We start from the raw sequence: 19258 nt of genomic DNA on the forward strand, positions 1-19258 counted from the left end.
AACAGAGCAGTAATGCTTGTGTTTCTAGCTCCAACAGGGCAGTAATGCTGGTGTTTCTAGCTCCAACAGGGCAGTAATGATTGTGTTTCTAGCTCCAACAGGGCAGTAATGCTGGTGTTTCTAGCTCCAACAGAGCAGTAATGCTTGTGTTTCTAGCTCCAACAGGGCAGTAATAATGCTGGTGTTTCTAGCTCCAACAGAGCAGTAATGCTGGTGTTTCTATCTCCAACAGGGCAGTAATAATGCTGGTGTTTCTAGCTCCAACCGAGCAGTAATGCTGGTGTTTCTATCTACAACAGAGCAGTAATGCTGGTGTTTCTAGCTCCAACAAGGCAGTAATGCTTGTGTTTCTAGCTCCAACAGGGCAGTAAAGCTGGTGTTTCTAGCTCCAACCAGGCAGTAATGCTTGTGTTTCTAGCTCCAACAAGGCAGTAATGATTGTGTTTCTATCTACAACAGGGCAGTAATGATTGTGTTTCTAGCTCCAACAGGGCAGTAATGCTTGTGTTTCTAGCTCCAACAGGGCAGTAATGCTTGTGTTTCTATCTCCAACAGGCAGTAATGCTTGTGTTTCTAGCTCCAACAGAGCAGTAATGCTGGTGTTTCTAGCTCCAACAGAGCAGTAATGCTTGTGTTTCTAGCTCCAACAGGGCAGTAAGGCTTGTGTTTCTAGCTCCAACAGGCAGTAATGCTTGTGTTTCTAGCTCCAACAGGCAGTAATGCTTGTGTTTCTAGCTCCAACAGGGCAGTAATGCTTGTGTTTCTAGCTCCAACAGGGCAGTAATGCTTGTGTTTCTAGCTCCAACAGGGCAGTAAGGCTTGTGTTTCTAGCTCCAACAGGGCAGTAAGGCTTGTGTTTCTAGCTCCAACAGTAATGCTTGTGATGCTACAGATATCTAAAGTTTTGAGGGAGTTTGCAATTGGCATGCTGACTGCAGGAATGTCCACCAGAGCTGCTGCCAGAGAATTGAATGTTCATTAATCTACCATAAGCCACCTCCAACGTTGTTTTAGACAATTTGGCAGTACGTCCAACCGGCCTCACAACCGCAGACCAAGTGTAACCATGCCAGCCCAGGACCTCCACATATGGCTTCTTCACCTGCGGGATGGTCTGAGATGAGCCACCCAGACAGTTGATGAAACAAACTGTGGATATGAACAACCAAAGAATTTCTGCACAAGACGGTCAGAAACCGTCTCAGGGAAGCTCATCTGTGTGCTTGTCGTCTTCACCAGGGTCTTGACCTGACTGCAGTTCGGTGTCATAACCAGTGATGGAAAAGTACCCAGTTGTCATACTTGAGTAAAAGTAAAGATACCTTAATAGAAAATGACTCAAGTAAAAGTGAAAGTCACCCAGTAAAATACTACTTGAGTAAAAGTCTAAAAGTATTTTGTTTTAAAAATAATTATCATAAGTAAAAGTACGAATAATAAAAAAAATCATTATATTAAGCAAACCAGACGGCACAATTTTCTTGTTTTTTTTTAATTTACTGATAGCCAGGGTCTCCAACACTAAGACATAATTTAAACCTTCTGTCCTGCAAAGCATTCAAAATGTAACGAGTACTTTTGGGCGTTTGGGAAAATGTATGGAGGAAAAAGTATATCATTTTCTTTAGTAATGTAATGAAGTAAAAGTAAAAGTTGTCAAAAATATGAATAGTAATTATTTTTACTTAAGTATTCTACACCATTGGTCGTAACCGACTTCAGTTGCCAAATGCCCTACTTCTATGGCCACTGGATACCTGCTTTCAATGTCACGTTCCTGACCTTATTTCCTTTATTTTGTCTTTGTTTAGTATGGTCAGGACGTGAGCTGGGTGGGCATTCTATGTTATGTGTTTCTATGTTGGGTTCTTTTGAATTAGCCTGATATGGTTCTCAATCAGGGGCAGGTGTTTAACGTTTCCTTTGATTGAGAACCATATTAGGGTAGGCTGTTCACACTGTTTGTTTGTGGGTGATTGTTCCTGTGTTAGTGTTTATGCCACACGGGACTGTTTCGTTTGTGAGTTTGTTTGTGTGTTTTTCGTTGTCTGAAAGTTCTCATGTTCAGGTCTGTTTACGTCGTTTAATGTTTTGTAGTTTGTTAAGAGTTTTTTCGTCTTCGTCTTTCTTTAAATAAATCATTATGTCTTCATACCTCGCTGCATATTGGTCCGATCCTTGCTCCTCCTCAGACGAGGAGGAGAACGAACGTTACATTCAAGTTTTACTTCTTACTTTAGTAAATCTTTTCTTAACTCTCTTTTCCTAAAACTGCATTGTTGGTTATGGGCTTGTAAGTAATCATTTCACGGTAAGTTCTATACCTGTTGTAGTCGACGCATGTGACAAATTCTTATTTACAATGACGGCCTACCCCGGCCAAACCCCAACCTGGATGACGCTTGGCCAATTATGAGCTTCCCTATGGGACTCCAAATCACAGCTGGTTGTGATACAGCCTGGAATTGAACCAGGGTCTGTAGTGACACCCCTAGCACCTCTGAGATGCAATAACTTAGACCGCTGCTCCACTCGGGTGCCCATACAAGACTAATGGAACAAACATATACCATGATGCATCACTATCTTTACCAGGTTTCAGATTTTATCAAATAAAATGGCAGTATACTCGTATGCAGTCCTTTGTGTAAACAGTTATAACATTAAGCATGTTTCAGATGGGAGGAGTCACTTACCAAGCTTATGAAACTTCTTATTAAACCCCGATCTCCTCACTCAAACCCCAATCTCCTCACTCAAACCCCGATCTCCTCACTCAAACCCCGATCTCCTCACTCAAACACACGGTCTAGATGCCATCACAAGCTCTTCCTTTAAAAAAATATGAAATGCAGAATCGGTCACATATCTGTAACTTCAAATGTAACCCTTCCGATGTACATGTAAACTCAGCAAAAAAAGAAAGTCCCTTTTTCAGGACCCTGTCTTTCAAAGATAATTCGTAAAAATCCAAATAACTTCACAGATCTTCATTGTAAAGGGTTTAAACACTGTTTCCCAATTAATGAACATGTACCTGTGGAACGGTCGTTAAGACACTAACAGCTTACAGACAGTAGGCAATTAAGGTCACAGTTATGAAAACACCAAAAGAAAGGTGCCCAGGGTCCCTGCTCATCTGCGTGAACGTGCCTTAGGCATGCTGCAAGGAGGCATGAGGACTGCATATGTGGCCAGGGCAATAACTTGCAATGTCCATACTGTGAGACGCCTAAGACAGAGCTACAGGGAGACAGGACGGACAGCTGATCGTCCTTGCAGTGGCAGACCACGTGTAACAACATCTGCAGAGGATCGGTACATCCGAACATCACACCTGTGGGACAGGTACAGGATGGAAACAACAACTGCCCGAGTTACACCAGGAACGCACAATCCCTCCATCAGTGCTCAGACTGTCCGCAATAGGCTGAGAGAGGCTGGACTGAGGTCTGTTGTAAGGCAGGTTGTAAGGCAGGTCGCGGTTTTGTCTCACCAGGGGTGAGTCGCGGTTTTCCTGATCAGTTGCGGTTTTGTCTCACCAGGGGTGAGTCACGGTTTTTCTGACCAGTCGCGGTTTTGTCTCACCAGGGGTGATGGTCGGATTTGCGTTTATCGTTGAAGGAATGAGCGTTACACCGAGGCCTGTACTCTGGAGCGGGATCGATTTGTAGGTGGAGGGTCCGTCATGGTCTGAGGCGGTGTGTCACAGCATCATCGGACTGAGCATGTTGTCATTGCGGGCAATCTCAACGCTGTGTCTTTCAGGGAAGACATCCTCCTCCCTCATGTGGTACCCTTCCTGCAGGCCCATCCTGACATGACCCTCCAGCATGACAATGCCACCAGCCATACTGCTCGTTCTGTGCGTGATTTCCTGCAAGACAGGAATGTCAGTGTTCTACCATGGCCAGTGAAGAGCCCGGATCTCAAGCCCATTGAGCACGTCTGGGACCTGTTGGATCGGAGGGTGAGGGCTAGGGCTATTGCCCCCAGAAATGTCCGGGAACTTGCAGGTGCCTTGGTGGAAGAGTGGGGTAACATCTCACAGCAAGAACTGGCAAATCTGGTGCAGTCCATGAGGAGATGCACTGCAGTACTTAATGCAGCTGGTGGCCACACCAGATACTGACTGTTGCTTTTGATTTTGACCCCCCCTTTTGTTCAGGGACACATTATTCCATTTCTGTTAGTCACATGTCTGTGGAACTTGTTCAGTTTATGTCTCAGTTGTTGACTCTTGTTATGTTCATACAAATATTTACACATAAAATGCAGTTGACAGTGAAGAGTTTAGTTCTTTCTGATGGCTAATCTGATTCTTGCCCGCTATCTCTAATTCCAAGAAGTGTCTTCTTGACCCTTTGATCTTTTTCCTTTATAACAGTCTCTGCCTCTTAAACAGCACGAGTGGGTAAAGTCCATCTCAGGGGCAGATTATTAACCTAGCTGATCTGGTCCCCTCAACCCCCATAAAAGGGCCCTATACTCCTGTATAGGGTTGAGGTCACACGTGTGTTGGCTAGTTGAGAGAGGGCAGCACCCAAAAGGAAACTAAGGATCCATCACAAACAACTGAGAGTCCAGATGAAGAAGCAGCAAACAGAAACACGACCAGACCTCAAGGTAAACGTCATAATTTACTATCATTTCAATACATGGATGAGTTTAGTTTTGTTGTGAATGTTTAAATTGTAATTGTACGTTGTCTGGCCTGGTAAGATGATGAGTTATGGTTGAGTTAATGTCTGGTGTGTAGGTCCTTACTGAGCTTTATTTCCGTTAACTTGAATAATTTAGTTTTACACTTCGTATATTGCATCATTGGATGTTTTCAAAGTATTTCTGTTTACCTTTGGGGTGAAATGACCCAGGTGTTTACCAGGCTCAGATGAGGGGATTTACTGTCATGATGTCGAGCTGAATAACAACTTGTGGAGGATGATTCTGGATTGATATCACAAACCTTGCTTTTTGCCGGATATTTGTGGCTATTGTTTGAAGACACAATACCTCATAGCAAAAGTGGAGACACTGAATTGTAGAAGACAGTTCTACCATTGTTTCTCTGACAAAGATAAAAGGTGATACATTTTGTTCACAGTGGAATGTATTGAAACACCAAGAGGCTATTAACCTAGATACCTGTGCCAAAACACTGACCTGTGATTTAGGAAGAAAAATCTGCGTTACTCCAGTCTACTTTGATGAGTTAGTCATGGCAGAGGTCCTCTTGCATCATCTTTCAAAACAGTCAACACCAAGAACCATGACAACTGGCCACGGTGACAGTGCCATTCTTCTGGGTTATAACGTAATCCAGGCCCATGTTGATCATTCACAGAGTAGGTCAATTAAAGTAGATGTGACACCCAGTTGGTCATGTGCCTGACGGTTGGCCTCAGTGGAGATGGCAAGGCCATATGTTGGGCTCCCGAGTGGCGCAGTGGTCTAAGGCACTGCATCTCAGTGCTAGAGGCGTCACTACAGACCCTGGTTAGATTCCAGGCTGTATCACAACCGGCCGTGATTGGTAGTCCCATATGGCGGTGCACAATTGGCCCAGCATCGTCTGGGTTTGGCCGGGGTAGGTCGTCATTGTAAATAAGAATTTGTTCTTAACTGACTTGCCTAGTTAAATAAAAAAGTATGGGACAGTGACAAATCACGTAGGTGACAATCTTGTGCCATATAAGGTATTTTATATGATGTCTGAGAGGTCATCGATTATTCCCAGTTGTTGAACATCATGTGACTTTCAAACTTTGTGTATGCCAAGGTGTGTATGCCATGTGTGAATGTCTCTGTTTTCCCTTTCAGAGTTGTGATGTCCAGACTCAGACAGAGGAGCAGCAGGGTGCTGAGGAGGGGAAGCTGGCCGCAGAGGGACAGCAGCAGGGAGCTGAGGGGGGGAAGCTGGCCGCAGAGGGACAGGAGCAGGGAGCTGAGGGGGGGAAGCAGCAGCCAGGCTCTGACATGATCTACACCATAGAGGATGTCCCACCGTGGTACCTCTGCATTCTACTGGGCCTCCAGGTACACAAATACACACACTCTCACACACACACACTCTCTCACACTCTCTGATACACTCTCTCTCACACACACTCTCTGACACACTCTCTGACACACTCTCTGACACACTCTCTGACACACTCTCTCACACACTCTCTCACACTCTCTCTCTCTCTCTCTCTCTCACACACACACACACACACACACACACACACACACACACACACACACACACACACACACACACACACACACACACACACACACACACACACACACACACTCTCTCTCTCTCGCTCACACACACACACACAGTCTCTCTCTCTCTCTGTCTGTCTGTCTGTCTCTCTCTCTCTCTCTCTCTCTCTCTCTCTCTCTCTCTCTCTGTCTCTCTCTCTCTCTCTCTCTCTCTCTCTCTCTGTCTCTCTCTCTCTCTCTCTCTCTCTCTCTCTCTCACTCTCTCTCTCTCTCTCACTCTCTCTCACACTCTCTCTGTCTGTCTCTCTCTCTGTCTCTCTCTCTCTCTCTCTCACTCTCTCTCTGTCTGCCTCTCTCTCTCTCTCTCTCTCTCTCTCTCTCACACACTTAGTTTTCATGAATGGTTTTCTGACTCCGCCTTCCTATCAGTAGTTGTTTCTTCTCTTTTGTGCGCTCCTCCCCCAAATGTATCTCTCCCCCCTCCCTCCCTCTGTCCCCCCCCCCCTCTCTGTCTCTCTCTCTCCCCCCTCCCTCTGCCCCCCCCCCCCCCCTCTCTCTCTCTCCATGGTGATTAACACTGTGTCTTTAATCACAGCACTACCTGACGTGTTTCAGCGGGACCATCGCTGTGCCCTTCCTGCTGGCGGAGGCCATGTGTGTGGGACAAGACCAGTACATGGTCAGTCAGCTGGTGGGAACCATCTTCACCTGCGTGGGAATCACCACAATCATACAGACCACATTTGGAGTCAGGTACGTGTGTATGTATGTGCGTGTCTTCTAATGCTTGGAATGCATTGTGTAACATATTTTATCTTCTATGTTTAGGTTACCTCTTTTCCAGGCCAGTGCTTTTGCCTTCCTCATCCCTGCCCAAGCCATCTTAGGCCTGGATAGATGGAAATGTCCCCCTAAAGGTGCACCACTCAGTCCCATCCTATGTCAGAAGAATATGGTCCAATCAAAGACAGAACCTCACTAATGTGCTATTGTGTCTGTCTTTCAACAGAGGAGATTTATGGAAACTGGAGTCTTCCTCTGAACACCTCACACATCTGGCACCCAAGGATAAGAGAGGTACTTCCTGCCTCTTGTCACTGGGCCTCCATCTTGGGGTTCATCTTTCTGAACTTTAGCATCTCTCACTGGGCCTCCATCTTGGGGTTCATCTTTCTGAACTTTAGCATCTCTCACTGGGCCTCCATCTTGGCGTCCATCTTTCTGAACTGTAGCATCTCTCACTTTGATTGACATTATCAGAGACATCATGTAGATATAACTTGGAGCCAGGGTTTGTGTGGGTCAGGTCAGATGGTAGTCCTAGACATAGCTAATGATAATAACAGTCGGTCTCTCCTCCGTAGATCCAGGGTGCCATCATAGCATCCAGTGTGGTGGAGGTGGTCATCGGGCTGGTGGGTCTCCCTGGTCTCCTGCTGGACTACATCGGGCCCCTGACCGTCACCCCCACCGTGTCCCTCATCGGCCTGTCTGTATTCCAGACCGCTGGGGACAGAGCCGGGTCTCACTGGGGCCTCTCAGCACTGTAAGAGCACAATCCATCCTCCCTTCTTCTATGTAATGTATACTCCTACCAAGTTGTTCTCTGCTCTCCATCTGATCCTCCCAGGTTTCTCTCTGCTCTCTCCATCTGATCCTCGCAGGTTTCTCTCTGCTCTCTCCATCTGATCCTCCCAGGTTTCTCTCTGCTCTCTCCATCTGATCCTCCCAGGTTTCTCTCTGCTCTCTCCATCTGATCCTCCCAGGTTTCTCTCTGCTCTCTCCATCTGATCCTCCCAGGTTTCTCTCTGCTCTCTCCATCTGATCCTCCCAGGTTTCTCTCTGCTCTCTCCATCTGATCCTCTCAGGTTTCTCTCTGCTCTCTCCATCTGATCCTCCCAGGTTTCTCTCTGCTCTCCATCTGATCCTCTCCTCTGGTGTTTTGACACTTGATATCCTTCTATGTTGTCTTGAGTTGTATGATTGTGTGTGGTATGTTGTTCTTACCTCACTTCTTTTGTTTAAATGGTTGACCTTGTTTTGGGCTTGAGACTCTTTATCGTCTTAAGTCGAGGTCATTGAAGCTTTGTAATCTAATCACATACTATTAACGTAATTACTTTGTCTTTTATTGGGTTAGAGTGTAACAATATCACTGCCTCTCCCCAGGTCCATCTTCCTCATCGTGCTGTTTGCTCAGTATCTGAGGAACTGGTCCTTCCCTCTCCCCTCCTACAACAGAAAGAACGGCTTCAGCACCGCCAGGGTTCAGATCTTTAAGATGTTCCCGGTTAGAACCAACACACCACACATCTGTCTCTCAGGGATGTCACAAAGTCATACTAATAAGATGTTCTCATGTGGGGTTATGACCTATTGTTAAATACATCAGGCTAGTCATTCACGGCACGTCATGTCATACAAATCTTGAGCGGTTATAAGAGAGTCTGAGGCACATTTTGCTGCAGTGCCCTCTATGCTACTGCCTTAGTGAGTGCTGCCAGACATGTGGTGGGGACACTGTCAGGCTATAGAAATGACTCACTGTAATAGACAGACACAGACGACAGGGATCATGTCACCGTTATGTTAAAGCCAAGAATTAGCTTTCTGATGAAAATGTCTGTAAAATAATATACAAATATGGCACAGACTAGCCACATCCAAAATTATAACTTGGAATCTTGGAATCTCGGAATCCCTATGATTCCGTTATATGACATGTTATGTTGTTCTTTCTGTGTTCAGATCATCATGGCCATCATGTTGGTGTGGTTGCTATGTTACATCCTGACCCTGACCGATGTGCTGCCCAGTGACCCCAGCCAGTACGGACAGAAGGCACGCACAGACGCTCGTGGTGACATCATGACCCTCTCCCCCTGGTTCCGGGTCCCTTACCCCTGTAAGAGACCAGCATTACCTCCACTGTCTCACACACCGGGGCAGTTTGGACACACGAGCTGGGTCAAGTTAAGAAATCAGATGAACACGGGTCATTTATTAGTCACTTTAGAATGACCTTGTATATCATTTTAAATGGGGAAATGATCTGAGTTGTCATTTATTTCCATTGCCTTTCATCTTGCTGTATAAGAGGAGGATTCAGACTTGTGGTGTTTGTGTCTCTGATAGGTCAGTGGGGGATGCCCACGATGACCATCGCTGGGGTGCTGGGCATGTTCAGCGCCACACTAGCTGGCATCGTAGAGTCTATCGGTGACTATTACGCCTGTGCCCGCCTCTCAGGGGCACCCCCCCCACCTGTCCATGCCATCAACAGGTGAGCATCAGTCTCTTACACCTGTCCATGCCATCAACAGGTGAGCATCAGTCTCCTACACCTGTCCATGCCATCAACAGGTGAGCATCAGTCTCCCACACCTGTCCATGCCATCAACAGGTGAGCATCAGTCTCCTACACCTGTCCACGCCATCAACAGGTGAGCATCAGTCTCCTACACCTGTCCATGCCATCAACAGGTGAGCATCAGTCTCCTACACCTGTCCATGCCATCAACAGGTGAGCATCAGTCTCCTACACCTGTCCATGCCATCAACAGGTGAGCATCAGTCTCCTACACCTGTCCATGCCATCAACAGGTGAGCATCAGTCTCCTACACCTGTCCATGCCATCAACAGGTGAGCATCAGTCTCCTACACCTGTCCATGCCATCAACAGGTGAGCATCAGTCTCCTACACCTGTCCATGCCATCAACAGGTGAGCATCAGTCTCCTACACCTGTCCACGCCATCAACAGGTGAGCATCAGTCTCCTACACCTGTCCATGCCATCAACAGGTGAGCATCAGTCTCCTACACCAGAGGTTAGACTTCTAACATGGACCTATGTTCTTAAATGTCCTCTTATTGTCAAGCATCAAGCGTGTGGATGTATGTCTGTGTCATGTCTTTCCCATACTAGGGGTATCTTCACAGAGGGGGTGTGTTGTATTATAGCAGGACTGCTGGGTACAGGAAATGGCTCCACCTCTTCCAGTCCCAACATTGGAGTTCTGGGAATCACTAAGGTAAGGAAGCTTTGCCCCTCAACTAGTTTTGACTAGATGGAGTACAGCTTATGACAAAATGTACTTTTTGTAGCAGGTTAGGAGAACTTACGCAGCATGTTAGGAGAATTAACGTAGCTGGTTAGGAGAATTAGGTTAAGGTTAGGAAAAGGGTTAGCTAAAATGCTAAACGTTTCAGCTTTTGATATAAATTTGACGTATGTCTAAATATGACCCCGTTGGCCCCCAAGCCCCTTGTTGTCTTTAATCTATGTAATGAAAAACACAAATGTAGATTAGTAATCTCAAGCTGTCAAGTTCAAGTTGGAATCAGCTAAATTATCTTTTTGAAACAGATAAAGGCTTATTGGCATGATCTCCAGTGCAAGTGCTTTGTCACAATGCAAATCGATTGTTTTTATTGCCACATTATTGTTATCTAAAGGTCTGCTCATCTTTACATTAACTGTTATGTTAATAGTTATTAATAAACAATGAGCTGATACCAGAGGTTGCACAGTTCACATTGAGTCACGTTGTACAATGTCTCTCTCTACACACAGGTGGGAAGCAGGAGGGTAGTACAATACGGTGCAGCCATAATGTTCCTGTTAGGAACTGTGGGGAAATTCACTGCCCTCTTCGCATCGCTGCCTGACCCCATTCTAGGTGGTATGTTCTGCACCTTGTTCGGTGAGTTACTGACCTCCTAACAGAGAACTCACACACAGCGTCATCTTTCAATGCAATTCAACTCAATTCAACTCAATTCAATTCACGGGTCTTTATTGACAGGGGAAACATATGTTAACATTGCCAAAGCAAGTGAAGTAGATAATAAACAAAAGTGAAATAAGCAATAAAAATGAACAGTAAACACTACACTCACAGAAGTTCCAAAAGAATAAAGACATTTCAAATGTCATATTATGTATATATACAGTGTTGTATCGATGTGCACATTGTTAAAGTACAAAAGAGAAAATAAATAAACATAAATATGGGTTGTATTTACAATGGTGTTTGTTCTTCACTGGTAGCCCTTTTCTTGTGGCAACATGTCATTAATCTTGCTGCTGTGATGGCACACTGTGGTATTGTCTCTCTCTCTCCCCCACCAGGGGGCAGTATGATCACAGAAAGCTCACCTCTATTTGAGAAGGGATGAGGAAATATGTCTCTAGCTAGAAACACAGATAACAATAAGACAATAATAACCTTATCCAGCCCTCTGTTGTTTTGTGTCTATGCCCTGCAGGTATGATCACGGCTGTGGGCTTGTCCAACCTGCAGAGTGTAGACCTCAACTCCTCTAGGAATCTTTTTGTCCTCGGCTTCTCCATGTTCTTTGGCCTAATGTTGCCCAATTACCTAGACATGCATCCCGGCTGCATCCAAACAGGTGGGCTGCACATTGAAAATGTTTTTACTGATATGAAAAGACATCTCCATCTTAAGAGGAAGTGTAGGCGTGGCTTTAGAGAGTTACAATGTGTACAGTTAGACTGTTATCAAGCTTTAGTATGGATTATATTGTGGATGTAATGAAGCTTTAGTATGGATTATATTGTGGATGTAATGAAGCTTTAGTATGGATTATATTGTGGATGTAATGAAGCTTTAGTATGGATTATATTGTGGATGTAATGAAGCTTTAGTATGGATTATATTGTGGATGTAATGAAGCTTTAGTATGGATTATATTGTGGATGTAATGAAGCTTTAGTATGGATTATATTGTGGATGTAATGAAGCTTTAGTATGGATTATATTGTGGATGTAATGAAGCTTTAGTATGGATTATATTGTGGATGTAATGAAGCTTTAGTATGGATTATATTGTGGATGTAATGAAGCTTTAGTATGGATTATATTGTGGATGTAATGAAGCTTTAGTATGGATTATATTGTGGATGTAATGAAGCTTTAGTATGGATTATATTGTGGATGTAATGAAGCTTTAGTATGGATTATATTGTGGATGTAATGAAGCTTTAGTATGGATTATATTGTGGATGTAATGAAGCTTTAGTATGGATTATATTGTGGATGTAATGAAGCTTTAGTATGGATTATATTGTGGATGTAATGAAGCTTTAGTATGGATTATATTGTGGATGTAATGAAGCTTTAGTATGGATTATATTGTGGATGTAATGAAGCTTTAGTATGGATTATATTGTGGATGTAATGAAGCTTTAGTATGGATTATATTGTGGATGTAATGAAGCTTTAGTATGGATTATATTGTGGATGTAATGAAGCTTTAGTATGGATTATATTGTGGATGTAATGAAGCTTTAGTATGGATTATATTGTGGATGTAATGAAGCTTTAGTATGGATTATATTGTGGATGTAATGAAGCTTTAGTATGGATTATATTGTGGATGTAATGAAGCTTTTGTATGGATTATATTGTGGATGTAATGAAGCTTTAGTATGGATTATATTGTGGATGTAATGAAGCTTTAGTATGGATTATATTGTGGATGTAATGAAGCTTTAGTATGGATTATATTGTGGATGTAATGAAGCTTTAGTATGGATTATATTGTGGATGTAATGAAGCTTTAGTATGGATTATATTGTGGATGTAATGAAGCTTTAGTATGGATTATATTGTGGATGTAATGAAGCTTTAGTATGGATTATATTGTGGATGTAATGAAGCTTTAGTATGGATTATATTGTGGATGTAATGAAGCTTTAGTATGGATTATATTGTGGATGTAATGAAGCTTTAGTGTGGATTATATTGTGGATGTAATGAAGCTTTAGTATGGATTATATTGTGGATGTAATGAAGCTTTAGTATGGAATATATTGTGGATGTAATGAAGCTTTAGTATGGATTATATTGTGGATGTAATGAAGCTTTTGTATGGAATATTATGTTGATGTTATGAATAATGATTAGGATAATTCATTTGGTAATACATATTTTATTGCTCTCCTCAGGAGTTGCAGAGGTGGATCAAATCCTTACAGTGCTCCTGACCACGGAGATGTTTGTCGGAGGCTTCCTGGCGTTTGCTCTGGATAACACCATCCCAGGTATGCATGCTATGTGAGAATGTGAAACCTCATTAACAGGAGCTACCAGTCACCTTGTCACACACTGATCAAAGAGATCATCAGTTGCTTTGTGTTTGTTTATGTGACACCACAATATCACTATGGGACACATCAATCTTTCAATTTACGCGCAACCGTTGCCTGTAACTACCAATGTTTGTTTATGTGGCATTGTGTGTGTGTGTGTGTGTGTGTGTGTGTGTGTGTGTGTGTGTGTGTGTGTGTGTGTGTGTGTGTGTGTGTGTGTGTGTGTGTGTGTATGGTTTAAACAGGCACCAGGAGGGAGAGAGGGCTGCTGGACTGGAAGGCAGATGAGAGCAGGGGGGGAAGCTCAGCGAACATGCGTACTTATGACTTCCCTATTGGAATGAGCTGCGTTAGGAAAGTCAGCTTCCTGCGCTATCTACCCATCTGCCCCAGCTTCCAAGGCTTCATGCGATGCAGACGGAAGGACAGCGTTCAGGAAAACATGGAGGATGAATTAAGAGAGAGGAATGAGAGTTTACGCATGGACACAACAATTACCTTGGCCTGTACCAAAGTATAGTAACCCTGCAATGATTCCTCTTTAAGATCATTTTATACTGAGCTGAATTTTTCACAGCTATTTATTGTTTTTGGACACTTACAGTTGTAATCGAAAAATGTCTGCAATGATGTTGCATTTTTGAAACTGGAATGTTATTGACCAGAGCACATTCCTCACCACATTGATTTGTAGCCCAGTTTGTCTACTTGTCCCCATTTTTCTACTCACCACTATCACCTTACAGCACTCTGTTTCTAAGTTGAAGAACAAAGAGTCATATATTCAGATGCATACTGACCTTATACTTGTATGTAGACTGTATTGAACAAGCAGAGCCAACATTAACAATGTTTATTTAGTAAGTCTTTATCGTGTACAAAATGATAGTGTATCTCTTCTGATGATCTGAAACTTAAACACATGTGAGGTTATGAAAAAACCTTTATGATATAAAACTAAAATATAATTAAGGAAAGCATTCCTACTTTTGACTGTCAAATGTTTGTTTACATTATTAAGTGTTAGAATAACATGTTAAACAGACCAATGAGAGTAGAGACGTCAATGAACTGATTTGACAAAGTGCCGGAAGAAAGAAATCCCACATGTCTAGTCAATATGGTAATTGTGCTGTACTATTAACTGAGAGACTGAACCGTGAAACGACACTGTGCTATTAACTGAGAGACTGAACTATGAAACGACACTGTACTATTAACTGAGAGACTGAACCGTGAAACGACACTGTGCTATTAACTGAGAGACTGAACTATGAAACGACACTGTACTATTAACTGAGAGACTGAACCGTGAAATGACACTGTACTATTAATTAACTGAGAGACTGAACCGTGAAACGACACTGTACTATTAACTTAGAGACTGAACTATGAAACGACACTGTGCTATTAACTGAGAGACTGAACCGTGAAACGACACTGTACTATTGACTAAGAGACTGAACTATGAAACGACACTGTGCTATTAACTGAGAGACTGAACCGTGAAACGACACTGTACTATTAACTGAGAGACTGAACCGTGAAACGACACTGTACTATTAACTGAGAGACTGAACTATGAAACGACACTGTACTATTAACTGAGAGACTGAACCGTGAAACGACACTGTACTATTAACTGAGAGACTGAACTATGAAACGACACTGTGCTATTAACTGAGAGACTGAACCGTGAAACGACACTGTACTATTAACTGAGAGACTGAACTATGAAACGACACTGTACTATTAACTGAGAGACTGAACCGTGAAACGACACTGTACTATTAACTGAGAGACTGAACCGTGAAACGACACTGTACTATTAACTGAGAGACTGAACTATGAAACGACACTGTACTATTAACTGAGAAACTGAACCGTGAATTGACACTGTACAGATTGGAAGACTGTGGCACGTGTGTGACCTCTAGAAGTGATTCTAAAAAGGCTCAAACCAAGAGGCTAGGATCTATTGATCTACCAAGGAAGCACAGGATCTGTATCTTTATGACTGTTCATGATTGATTTCACTGTGACATGGTGAAATGTTGAATTTAATTTTCCCTTCCGTATTACACTCTGAGCCTTTTTCTGTCAGAGTCTCTGTCAATAGCGCCTGACTCATTGCAGTCTCCCTGGCGATTAGTTTGTAATCTGACGACAGCTGCCCTCTCGCTATGTTCAGGTCACGCTCTTCAAGTAAACAATGGTAAGACGGAAAAGACAACAAAAGCTTATGCAGGTCATAGGAAAAATGTGATCCTATCAAACTTTGTTGTTATTTTTAGAAAACATTTCACTCAGTGTAAAAAATATCAACCACTAAAAATCGAATTTCTACATTTCTCCTTTGAAATTTGGAAAAATATAATCTGTGTTTTTAAGAATGTGTTGTTCTATCTATATTACACAACTAGACGTGAAAAACATTACCACCAACAACAAAAAAACAGTTTGTTTATGTTAGAAAATGTGTAAACGATCATCAGGTATCTGCCCACAAATACACATTGTCAGTAGGAAAGGGAGAGGAGGGTTCATGGAACCAGGGGTAAACACACTGGATGAATTTTAGGTATGCAAAACAACACACGCAGCGCTTTCAGAAAGTCTTCATACCTAATTGACTTATTCCACTTTTTGTTGTGATACAGCCTGAATTGAAAATGTATTAAATGTCGATTTTTTTCCCACGGGCCTACACACAATACCCCATAGTATCAAAGTGGAATTATGTTTCTCGACATTTTTACAAATTAATTAGAAAAAAGAAAAAAAAATGCTGAAATGTCTTGAGTCATTAAGTATTCAACCCCTTTGTTATGGCAAATCAGTCAGGAGTAAAAATGTGCTTAAGTCACATAATAAGTTGCATGGGACTCTGTGTGCAATAATAGCGTGTACCATGATTTTTGAAAGACCACCTCATCTCTGTAACACATACAATTATCTGTAAGGTCCCCCAGTTGAGCAGTGAATTGTGAACAGTGAACACAGATTCAACCACAAAGACCAGGGAGGTTTTCCAATGCCTCGCAAAGAACTGCACCTATTGGAAGATGACATTGAATTTATTTGGATGCTGTATCAATATACTCAGTCACTACAAAGATACAGGCGTCCTTCCTAACTCAGTTGCCAGACAGGAAGGAAACCGCTCAGGGATTTCACCATGAAGCCAATCGTGACTTTAAAACAGTTGCAGAGTTTAATGGCTGTGATAGGAGCAAAACAGAGGATGTATCAACAACACTGTAGTTACTCCACAATATTAACCTACATGGCAAATCAACATTTTATTTTATTTTATTTGATAGAGTGAATAGAAGGAAGCCTGTACAGATTAAACATATTCTGAAACAAGCATCCTGTTTGCAACAAGACACTAAAGTATTACTGCAACAAGACACTAAAGTAATACTGCAAAAAATGTGGCAAAGCAATTCACTTTTTGTCCTGAATACAAAGTGTTATGTTTGGGGCAAACCCAATGCAATACATTACTGAGTAGCAGGCTCCATATTTTCAAGCATAGTGGTGGCAGCATCATGTACTGGGTACGCTTATAATCATTAAGGACTGGGGAGTTTTTCAGGTTAAAAAAGAAACAGAATGGAGCTAATCACAGGCAAAATCCTAGAGGAAAACCTGGTCCAGTCTGCTTTCCATCAGACACTGGGAGATTAATTCACCTTTCAGCAGGACAATAACCTAAAACACAAGGACAAATCTACACTGGAGTAGCTTACCAAGAAGAGAGTATATGTTCTTGAGTGTCCGAGTTGCAATTTTGACTTAAATATACTTGAAAATCTATTGCAAGATCTGAAAATGGTTGTCTAGCAATGATCAACAACCAATTTGACAGAGCTTGAATCATTTGTAAAAGAATAATGGGCAAATGTTGCACAATCCCGGTGTGGAAAGCTCTTAGAGACTTACCTAGAAAGACTCACAGCTGTAATCGCTGCCAAAGGTGATTCTAACATGTATTGACTCAAGGGTGTAAATACTTATGTAAATGAGATATTTCTGTATTTAATTTTCAATAAATTAGCATATGTTTTCATTTTGTTATTATGGGGTATTGTGTGTATATGGTTGAGAATTATTATTATTTTTCATCCAGCCTAACACAACCAAATGTGGAATAAGTCAAGGGGCATGAATAATTTCTGAAGGACTGTACATTAGCAGCCCTCTGTTCTCTCACACAGATATATGATGATGTAAAGTCCCGGTGGTTCTAATCTTAATCGGTATTGTCAGCAGTCTCCAAATCAGAGACGAGACACTGCTTTTAATGACTATGATTGATAGGCAAGATTTACTCAACCTGACAGTATGTCAGACTGTCTGATCTATCACTGGGTAGCCTTGGGTGGCTTACCCACACAGTCCATACTCCCTGGATAGTGCAGTGTGCAGTCATGTGGTAGTGTTCTGCTGTTGCAGTCCGGTAGATGTCTCAGGGCCCGGTGTGAGGCATCTCCTGTGGATGAGCCTGAACAGAGAAGCACTGTGGAGTGTACATGGCTGGGAATTGCAGTGAGAGGCAGGGCATTGCATACACTGGTGGCAGTACTGCAGTAGGCACCGTCTGCTGTGGCAGCAGCACCTCCACAAACTGGCAGGTCTCTGGATCGAACAGCATCTTGCGTTGTGGCTGAGGGGGAAGTTGGGGAACGTCGACGTAGAAACATCTCCCTGTCTCCGGGTCGATCAGCATGTGTCGGAGTCCCTGTCCGTAAACCTGACCTCCAGCCATCTCAGGGTACACCAGGCCTGCACTGCCCTGCCTGTATTCTGTGCTGAATGGGGCCATGAACCCCTGTGTGCTGCACAGGTACTGCTGTTGTTGTGTTTCTGGGGAGGGCATTTTGATTTCTCCATTCCCTGCTGGCTGCCGGGGGGCGTATTTTTCTCCGCTCAGCAGTTGGAAAGACAGGTTTTGTAGTGAAGGCTGTATCAGTACAGGGGCCTGTATGAAACTCCTCTTTCCTTCATGCGTGTGGATTGTGTGGCAGCTCATTGGGTCGGCTGGATAAAAGAAAGAAGACATCAGCGTCTTTGGAGTCCCAGTGGTGTTGAGCTGTACACAGGCAGGGGATGGCGTGCAAGTGATGGGATGGTGTGTGAGTGTAGTTTGCGCCTGGTATCTGGGAGGTTGGCCCTGAATTTGGTTGTTATCCTTGACACTGGAACACTGATACTGTTCTGGCTGGTATGCTGCTGATGAGTAATACGTTGGAACTGCAGTAAAACTATTTGCTGCTTGTGGTGATTTCTGTTTTCCATTGGCGGTGCCTGTCCTTTCACACTGTTGCTGATTACACGTACTAGGGAGCTCCACTGAAGACCAGGTCTGCCGGGGCATCTCTGCTCTGTCTGGGTATTCTGACGTTGAATCAGATTGGTTGATATGAGGTTGGCTGCCTCCTCTCCCAAAAGGTTTTACAAGGCTTTGGGGTGTGACATTTGTAAATCCAGTGTTAGAAATTAGGTCTTGTGATTCATGGAGAGCTGTGGCTTTGGTTACATATCCCTTCTGGGCGGTGGAAAGTAAAGCTGTATTCACAGCTTTCAGAGGTGCCAGATGGGACACTTTCTTCACAAACAGCTTTTCATCAGGCCTGGCTGCTCTGACCCCACAGGCCTCTCTGTGGCTGACCTGGTCATACATAGACTGCTGATAGAAGGATGGGGGTCTGTCCTCTTGTCCCGAAACAGTGTCCCCTACATTTTTGAAAGACAGGTTGTAGGTATTTTTCACCAGCCTCCTCACATCCCTCACAACATGCACTGGAGCCATGGCTTTAAGTGTCTCCATGTTCCCAGACGGTCCCAGCAACTGTACATCTCCCCTGTCCCCTGGCTCTATCACCTTTCCTGATAAACCTTCACGAATGAGTGGCTGCTGGCT

At 43.2% G+C, this 19258-nt stretch overlaps 1 protein-coding gene across 1 annotated transcript; it reads left to right on the top strand.

Moving 5' to 3' along the window:
- The first annotated feature begins 4239 nt into the window (after positions 1-4239).
- On the top strand, positions 4240-17493 carry LOC129867936 (solute carrier family 23 member 1-like). The gene is made up of 14 exons (XM_055941433.1): positions 4240-4626; positions 5821-6036; positions 6809-6966; positions 7042-7130; positions 7223-7290; positions 7578-7759; positions 8383-8503; positions 8962-9118; positions 9349-9496; positions 10141-10246; positions 10789-10918; positions 11484-11627; positions 13186-13281; positions 13575-17493. The coding sequence occupies exons 1-14, from the start codon at positions 4588-4590 to the stop codon at positions 13847-13849; spliced, it is 1929 nt and encodes a 642-aa protein (XP_055797408.1). The 5' UTR covers positions 4240-4587; the 3' UTR covers positions 13850-17493.
- The last annotated feature ends 1765 nt before the right edge of the window (positions 17494-19258 follow it).

This window comes from Salvelinus fontinalis, chromosome 13 (assembly GCF_029448725.1).
Source record: "Salvelinus fontinalis isolate EN_2023a chromosome 13, ASM2944872v1, whole genome shotgun sequence".
Lineage (NCBI taxonomy): Eukaryota > Metazoa > Chordata > Actinopteri > Salmoniformes > Salmonidae > Salvelinus > Salvelinus fontinalis.

Excerpts from the sequence above, each read along its gene's own strand:
- LOC129867936 (XM_055941433.1), top strand. The coding sequence starts at position 4,588 with ATGAAGAAGCAGCAAACAGAAACACGACCAGACCTCAAG. Across the intron at positions 7,131-7,222 it reads ATGGAAATGTCCCCCTAAAG|AGGAGATTTATGGAAACTGG; the intron begins GTGCACCACTCA and ends GTCTTTCAACAG. Across the intron at positions 13,282-13,574 it reads TCTGGATAACACCATCCCAG|GCACCAGGAGGGAGAGAGGG; the intron begins GTATGCATGCTA and ends TGGTTTAAACAG.